Source organism: Crocodylus porosus, unplaced genomic scaffold (genome assembly GCF_001723895.1).
Source record: "Crocodylus porosus isolate Cpor-Errol unplaced genomic scaffold, CroPor_comp1, whole genome shotgun sequence".
In the NCBI taxonomy this organism is placed as follows: Eukaryota; Metazoa; Chordata; order Crocodylia; family Crocodylidae; genus Crocodylus; species Crocodylus porosus.
In genome coordinates, this window is record NW_017728907.1 from 29,283,905 (window position 1) to 29,292,615 (window position 8,711).

General features: G+C 40.3%; 1 protein-coding gene across 1 annotated transcript in view; it reads left to right on the plus strand.

Moving 5' to 3' along the window:
• The first annotated feature begins 2,642 nt into the window (after positions 1-2,642).
• Positions 2,643-8,711, plus strand: part of VCAM1 (vascular cell adhesion molecule 1) — a 9,321-nt gene continuing 3,252 nt past the window's right edge. Inside the window, exons 1-5 of the mRNA XM_019531024.1 lie at positions 2,643-2,812; positions 3,485-3,760; positions 4,867-5,187; positions 6,349-6,621; positions 7,881-8,147. Of these exons, the coding sequence (XP_019386569.1) occupies positions 2,761-2,812; positions 3,485-3,760; positions 4,867-5,187; positions 6,349-6,621; positions 7,881-8,147 (1,189 nt within the window). The 5' untranslated portion in view covers positions 2,643-2,760. The remainder of the gene's footprint in view (positions 2,813-3,484; positions 3,761-4,866; positions 5,188-6,348; positions 6,622-7,880; positions 8,148-8,711) is intronic.

Below are 8,711 nucleotides of genomic sequence, written 5' to 3' on the forward strand. Positions count from 1 at the left end.
TTTGGGGTGGCTGCAGCCCCCCCTGTAGTCCCCTCCCAGTGCCGCTGCCATCCTCCCCGAGCCCAGCTTCTGCTGAGAAAAGCCAGGCACAGCCCCAGCTCCAGCCAGCAGATCCAGGAGCACATGTCCCTCCCACACTGTTCCCTCCCAGGGGTGCACGCAACAGTGGGAGCCACCCCCACGCCCTGTGCCTCCCCCCGAGCGAGCCACAGCTCCATCCTGCACCCACCACACACTGCCTGGGCAGCACCTGCCCCTGCTCCTGCCCCTCCTCACTGTGAGGGGTGTTGATCTGCCCCCCGCCCACACTGCTTCCCTCCCCCCTCCCCTTCCACCATACCAGACTTACCAGTTACACGCAGCTCTCCAAGCTGCCAGGCTCTGACTGTGCTGGGCTGCACGCACACATGGGCACTTGTCGGCCAAATTATTGCCCGCATCTGGAACCTAAACCCTTATTTCCCATAGCCCCTTGGTGTCTTTTTATGCAATTTTTATTTGCATGGTGTGTTTTCAAGAACGTAACCACCGTGTATTAAGTGAAGGTGCAGTTCATCTGCCTTAAGAGGAGGGCAGGAGAGGCATCTGGGCAATGTCTAGTTTGTGGGCTGGTGGTTGGAGCACTTTGCCAGGAGTAGATGCTGGTTCTCCCTTCTAAGTAAGAGAGAGCTTGTCTCTTGCTCCCTGGATGAGTGCCTTGACCACTAGGCTGTAAGGTGGGAATGCTCTCCTACTCCATTTTACATCTCCCAGGTAGGCATGCAGAGTGACTTTATTTCAGCACATGGCAAAATGGAATCCTAAACAATGTGTGAGTACTAGAAACTTCAGTTATGAAGCTGCAAACCTGCTATTTAGGTACATAAAGTGAAACAGGATTTAGCTCATAGTTTCTGATGTTGCGTGGTTACTTTTACTGGGGCATATGTGCAGTTGTTTGACTATTCCTGAGTCTGTACGAACTTGTGCTATCAAACCTCCCTTCAGTGAAGAAGCCACAGGCAGCTCTGGTTGGGAGAACCTGAAAGCTGAAGAGGTGAACTGAGACCAGAATAATTTCCACTGGATATTTGGTTCACCTGAGAACCCATTTGATTAAAAAAGTGTGGAGTTAAAGCAGTGCCAGGTTTTCTTCATATTTATATTTAGAGCTGATGAGTTTGATTTTATTTTTTCTATAATTTAACATGTTTTTTATGCAAATGATTACAAAAGCAATAGATGGCTGGATTAGGGCCTTATACGAAATAAACAATGGTTTAACAGCCACATTTCCAATCAGTTAAATGATCATTTAGATGATTTCCTCCCAAATTTGATTTAAACAATTCAGCACAGACATTTTTTTAAATAAGCTTTACATGTTTATTTTGGATTTCTGGTTCCTTGTACTTATAAATTGAGGACATACTCTCTGAATAAAAATAAAACAAAGCAGAACAATTAAATGATTGGTAAGCTGTTTTTTCTTTTTGTTCTGTAAACTTTGATTCACAATTTTTGCTTTCACTGCATTTTCCCCATTTAAATTGAACACTGGAAAAAGCATTTTTCTTCATTTTTAATACAGCCTCTCTACCAACCAGTGTTTGTGCCAAAAGTACGCTTTTTTCATAAAACAGTCTCCATATAAACCCTGGAATTAAAATACCAGAAATAGGAACACTTGGTTCATTCCTTTATGTACCATGCTCATTTTTGCCCTATCAGAAAGGACATGAAAGCTAGAAGCTGTCAATTTAATATTTAAAAAATCCCCCAAATATGGTTTATCAGCCTGATGTTTTTTTATTTGTTTTCATTACATTATTTTTCAATGGGAAAGTGTGACACCACAAAAATAGAGCAACACTCACAGAAACAAATGAGCTATCTAAGTCAAAATGTACTTTAGCTGTAACTGTGAATAAAGAATCTGTCCACATCCTACTGGAATTAGAGACTCAGTTTGACAATCATTCTGTTTAGGGAAAGGTAACAGGCCAGAGTCTCAACGAATGGATCTGGAGCTGAACTTTACCAGAGCTGTGGTGTGGAAACCTTGGGATTTTATTTGAGCTTCTTGCTAGTACTATATTACACTCCGTGTTTCTTTGCGTTTAGGGGTGGTGATCAAACATCCTCAGGCATGTGAGTTACTTCATTCATATGACTACTTCCACAGACTTTGAAGGGAATATGCAAAGTTATTCACATAAATACGAATTTGCAGAACTGTCCTGTAAGATCCAATCATGTAAAAAGGCATGCATGTAAGTAAATACAAGAAATGTATGTGACTACCCCCACTGACTTCTTTGGAATTAGACAGATATTAACGTTATGTGTTTACAGAATCTTAAAGGATTTGGTCCTTGTACCTATACTCTGTATTAAAATACCCAAATAACTGATTTTTATCCTGGCTTTGAAATTATTTTGTGTATCTCAATAGTTCTTGGCACCTCAAGCTTTGGTGTTATTTTTCCAGGTCGTTTGGCATTTTTTCTTAAGCAATAGTAAACCTCTCCATCTACAAGCAGCAGAGGGCGCTGAAACTACCAATACATTTAAAATAGGACTTAGCCACCTGCAGCTTGGATTTCCCCATCCCGAGTTTTCCCATTCTCCGCCCCAACCAGAACAGTTATAAAAGAGCTGGGTAACTGTTATGCCTAGCACTTTCAGGGCTGTTGACTTTCACTCAGTTTCTTTATAGAAATCCAAGATTTGGAGTTTGCTTTCTTTTTATGCTAATAGCAATCGCAAACATTTAGACAAATGGCAAGAACAGTTCCATCAGTGACAGTCCTTTTTCTGATGTTCATGACTGGTGAGTTTTTGGCTGTTTTGTAATCACTGTAAACACGCCTGCATTTTATTTTCTAAAACAATTCCTCTTTACTTGAACTGATTTTGCATTTCAGTAAATGAAATATGAGTTAAAATGTTTTGTTTAAATGTCAGGAAAAAAATGTTCAACTCTCACTGTTCCTTCTTCTATGTTTGGCAAGAACACATTCAACATGAATTTACTTGCTAATAAATTAATTGTACTGTAAGATGATAGAATTATTAAGTGAGAAAATGTCTTCAGCACATTGCTACAGGTTTGCTTTTTATCATCTCTAAACCATTCTTAGTTAGGAATAATCAAGTCTAATATTACATTTCTCCATTAAAGTTGATCTTGTAACATTCTACTCAGTTACAAAGTTAATAAACCAGTCATAGCTGTTGTAAATTGGTGTAGCTCTGCAATGGGTTACATTGACTTTGGTGGATTTATTCTAGTTTATACAGGTTCAAGATATGATGTATTTTGGAAATGGACAGCTGTGTCTAAGTGCTTAGTATTATCACTTTTCCTACATGACACTTAGTTTACAGGCAGCAAAATGGAGGTAGTCTTTTATAATTTTGCATGCCAACTTGGACTATGGATGCAAAGGGGAAATAAGAGGTGAGAATGCTGCTAAGTTTGCATTTGATCTGCCCTTTTCAGCTAAAGCTTTTGAACTGGAGATCATACCTGCAGTCAAAGTTGCTGCTCAGATTGGAGGTAAATTGCTGCTGATCTGCCGTACTACTGGCTGTGAGTCCCCAGTTTTCTCTTGGAGAACTCAACTGGACAGCCCCCTAGGAGGGACGGTGAGCAATGAGGGAAGCACCTCCAACTTGGCCATGAATCCTGTTACCTTTGAGAACGACCATGCTTACCTCTGCAGTGCCCATTGTGGATCTGAGAAAAAAGAGAAGGGCATCAAGGTTGAACTTTACTGTAAGTGGTATATTCCCTTTATACATGGATATTTGTGCTTGTTTAAAACAGATGTAATTAATCATTCTTACATTTGCAACATGGAGTCAATTGGTAGTCCTAGCATAATGACTGTGATGTAATTCAACCCTCTGCTTCCTGATACGAGTTGTATATCTGTGCAGGGACTTCTTTCTAAGCATTTACTAAGCATTAGTTCACTTAAACTGAATATAACACTAATTGGCTTGATTTTTTTCTTGAGTAAAGTGAGCGAGATTTGGGTTGAAGGACTTGAAATCAATTGTAGTAAAAGGAAAGACTTCTAGTGATTTTAGTGAGCTTTGGACCAACTCCTTTCCACTCATATTCCCCCCATATTGTCACAGCATGTACACTTCTGGCAGTTTTTACACTTTAAAGGGATTATGTTCTGGCTTTCAAATATAAACCGTGAAAAAATAAAACTAGTACATCTCACTGATAGTAGATATATGGGAAAAGATTGGTCCTTTCATATCTAGGCTTTGTAGCCCATCTTGTTTAGGAGCAGCATATGTACCATCCCCGCTAAGAGGGTAGGTATTTATATTTATTGGTGGTTACCTTAATTTGGGAGATACTCTAACTTAATAGTAATGGAGGTTAGTAATTAATAAAAGCTGGACCTTCTAAATGAAGATTTGCTATAGTTGTTTATTCTGGTTATTCCAAAGCATTAAGTTTTCATTGTGTCTGTTACTAGGTTTAAAAATATGAATACAGTAGCTAATATGATGGCTGAATGTATCAATTCAAGAATGTTAGTATTTTCCTGCATTTCATAAAATATTATTAAACTTCTAAAATATACATATGTGTATGAGGAACAAAAATGTATTCAAACCAACTCCTAAGTCTTACCCCAACTTTCTATCTGTAGTAGAGGCAAGGATTTTGGGGTGTGGGTTAAAGTTAAAAACTATGAAACCATTTTTTAGGCTGGTACCTATTTCTGTAATAGTCTTAGTGAAAATACATGTGTTGTATACTTCTGAACTCTAGGGTGCTTGAAGTGTGGGTCTACTTTTAATGTTCTTTCTTGGGCACATCTCTAGTGAAAAGTAACTGTTTTTATTTTTTTTTAGCTTTCCCCAGTGTTCCTGTCATTATGATCAGCAAGCCGCTCTATGCTGGGGAAAAGGGCAGTATCATTTGTAAAATTCCTAATGTATATCCTGCTGACCGCTTAGTGGTACAGCTGCAGAAAGAAGGAGAACTTCCTTTCAGGAAAGAATTTTATGATGACCCAAGTGACAAAAACACAGAGACAAAATATATATCGTATCACTTTACCCCCACCATTGAAGATATTGGGAAAGAGATTACTTGTGTGGCTGAATTACCAATTGTTGAAATGGAGTTTGAACCGAAGAAAAGACAAACATCAGAGAAACTGAATGTCACTTGTAAGTATACTTACACTAGGTGTTTCAAATCAAGTTTCTTTTACAACAGGGTTTGTGGGCTAAGTGTACAAAATCATTGAGTATTAAGAATCAGCATGGTCTTATAATCCTTTTCTGTGATAGTCTTTGAGCTCAGTGAATTTTCTTGATATGGACTAGAGCATTTTCAAATTTAAAACCCTGTGTTTCAAAGTTAACTGCTTCATGGTGTAATATGCAGTGAGAAAATTATGCACATCACCTTTAGCACTGCTCTACATGAAACATTTACTGTGGAGCTGCCTAATTAGCTCCACAGTAAATGTTTCAGTGTCTTACACGTGCACCCCTATTAGGGCGCAGACAACTAATAAACTCCGTAGCAGGGTAGTATTTTACATACAAGTACTACCATGCTTTGGAATTTATTTATGTGCAGCAGTACACATGCAGACACTGTTTTAACTGGCTGGGGCACGAGGGTGCTTCAGTGTGGAGGCTGCCTGCCAGCTCGCCCTGTGCTGAAGCATCGTTGTGCCCCAGCCAGCCCCTCTGGAGTACATTGACCCTGGTCAGAGCAGCTTCAGTCTGGCAGGCTGACCCCTGAAAACCCCTGCCAGCCAAGGCTGCTGTGACCAGGTTCCATGTGCTGCACATGAATAAACTCCAGAGCTGATTGCTCCAGAGTTAATTGCTTTTGGACATACATTCAAACAGTGTGCCTAGGAACAAAAAACTTCAGAGCAGTATGCCCAGGAGTTTATTCATGTGCAGTAATGGCACAAGTAGATATGCCCAGTAGTTCATTTCTTCCCTCTTTATCTAGAACTCAGCCAGAGGATAAAGACTGGGAGAGGATTGACAGCATATGAAATGGTTATTTAAAAAATTGCCCATGCAGTTGCCATTTGATCAATGCGAGTCGCATACACTTAACTCACAGACATGATATATCTTAAAGCATTTGGTCTAGTTAACTCTGAAAATCTCAAATGCTGATTTGTCACTGGCCTCTCTGTGGATATTGATGCACAACCTTATCTGCATCTGTGTTTTTAAAAAGCTTTCCCAGCACCTGTGTGAAGTGTTCCATGAAGACAGGCCAGCACCAGCCCAGGGAGATGTGCACATTTCTCATAGACTCACTGGACTGCTCTGTTTTTCTGTTTTGTTTTCTTCAAGTTGGCCCACAAAATACTGCCATCACCATGTCTCCAAATGCAACAGTGGAGGTAGGGAGTACTGTGGTTCTCTATTGTATGAGTGAGAGTAATCCACCAGCAAAAATACTTTGGGGAAAACAGCAAGATGATAAAAGTATTCAGCACATTATAGAAAACTACACCCTTATCATTCCACATGCCCAGCTAAGTGATTCGGGGCTGTACATCTGTGAAGCTATCAATGCAGCAGTGAACAAAACTCAGAGAACAACAGTGTCCATTTCTATACAAGGTATGAATCTGCATGACATTGACTTTGTTTGTAGACTTTGTTCTGTAAAGCCTAGCATTTCAGCTGACTCCTCAATGTACTGTAAGAAGGATTCTAAAATTTTAGTCTTTCCCATGACACAATCATGAATTAACTACAGACTTACCGCTGTTTTTCAGGAGCCATGCTTGTCATTTCAATGCTTACTTTTCGCTGGCTTCTTTCGCTAGTTTTGACTGGTAGCATTTATGTGCGTACATATACTCCTTGTAAATATACAGCGATGCAAATCATTATTATTATTACTACACCAAGACCTAAGGCCTCAGTCAGAATCTAAGAATATAGACCACATAAATGATTCCTAGGGTGAACTTCTTTTCACCCTTGGAACCCACTGGTGCTTTGGTAATTCATTATTCTTTAATACAGTAATGAAATATGAGTTAAAATGTTTTGTTTAAATGTCAGGAAAAAAATGTTCAACTCTCACTGTTCCTTCTTCTATGTTTGGCAAGAACACATTCAACATGAATTTATTTGCTAATAAATTAATTGTACTGTAAGATGATGTTAACCGGAGCTATGCATACCCCTAGGAGTGCTTAAAAGTGTTGTAGGGGGTACGCAGAACTGATGTGACCGATAATTGCTGCTGCCACTCCCCAGATGAGCTGCTCGTGGCTCCATTGCTCTGCCTTGGCTAGGCAGCACCTGCCCCACTCCCACTCCCACTCCCTCCCTCACCATGGGGGCTTACAGGAGTGGGGGCTATGGAGTGTGGGGGGCTGCAGCCACTCCAGAATTTGCCACAGCTCCCTCCAGTGCCCCCTCCCAGCACTGCCACCACCTGTCCTGAGTGCAGCCCAGTGCAGCCCATCCCAGTGTCCCACCGGGAAGAGCCTGGCCCCAGCCCACAGTGGCAACCAACCCCCACCCCATGCACAGGTCTTGGGGCACATGCCCCCCATGCTGTCCTGTGGGGCAAGGCAGGGGCCTGAGCTATGCTCACACTTATTTTAGTATATTCTGAAGGGCACCAAATTGACAGCAGTGCTATATAATTACTTGATATTGTTATTTGTTATTACTCTAACATTTATTGTTGTATTATTATATTCTTGGTCATTTAAACCAAAAACTCACAAATGAAATTTAAATAATGTATATATTTATTCAGGTTAGCTCCAATATTTGTATTTACTGTATAGTATCATTGTATTACCCAGGGATCATTGCTGTTCCTAATTTATGTTCCCTTCATTCTTTGCTTTTTGCAGTTCCACCAAAAGACACAATGCTTTTGGCTTTCCCTTCAGATGCTGTAAAAGAAGGTGACACTGTTACCATCTCTTGCACATCTACAGGCAACCCAGCTGTTCATATTGTCTTGAAAAAGAAAACGGGGGATGTGCACCAGGTGCTTGACTCTGAAGGTGGCAATTATACCATACACAGGGCTCAGATGGAACATGCAGGAGTGTACGAATGTGAATCCAGGAATGAACTAGGACAGCAGTTTCAAAACATAACACTTAATGTCAAAGGTCAGTTACAATAATATGAACCCCATATTAATGTAGTTTTTCTCCCCTGAGAGAGTTATCATGTGATCTAAAACATCATCTAGGTTTTTTTTCAAATATTGAGAAGAGTTTGGAGTTATTGCTTGGTCATCTCTAAGGCTGACATCCAATACTTTTGGTTAGCTGTCATGGCCCCTGCAGATTATATACAGTGTCTTGTCACAAATAATTATTAAGAATAGAACAGCAGTGAAGACTGTCTCTAAGACAATACAGGCATCACAAACAATTGTTTTCCAAAATCTTCAAATGTGCCATTCCACTTGGTCCCTCAGAAGAGGGCTTCAGATTGTGGCATTCTGATGGCTTTTTCAAGAAAGCTTGCGAAACTGAAGGTTGACCAAACATGCTTTTTCAGGCTCATGGTACTTGCCTTTGCTGTGCTTGTTCTGTAAAGGAAAGTCTTCAGTCTCGGGGGATGCCAGTTTGCTCCCTTTCAAGAGCACAGACAAATAGATAATCATTTTAAATGAAAAAAGAAAGGATAATGTGAGAGAGATGCCCAAACTTTATGAAGTTCATCAA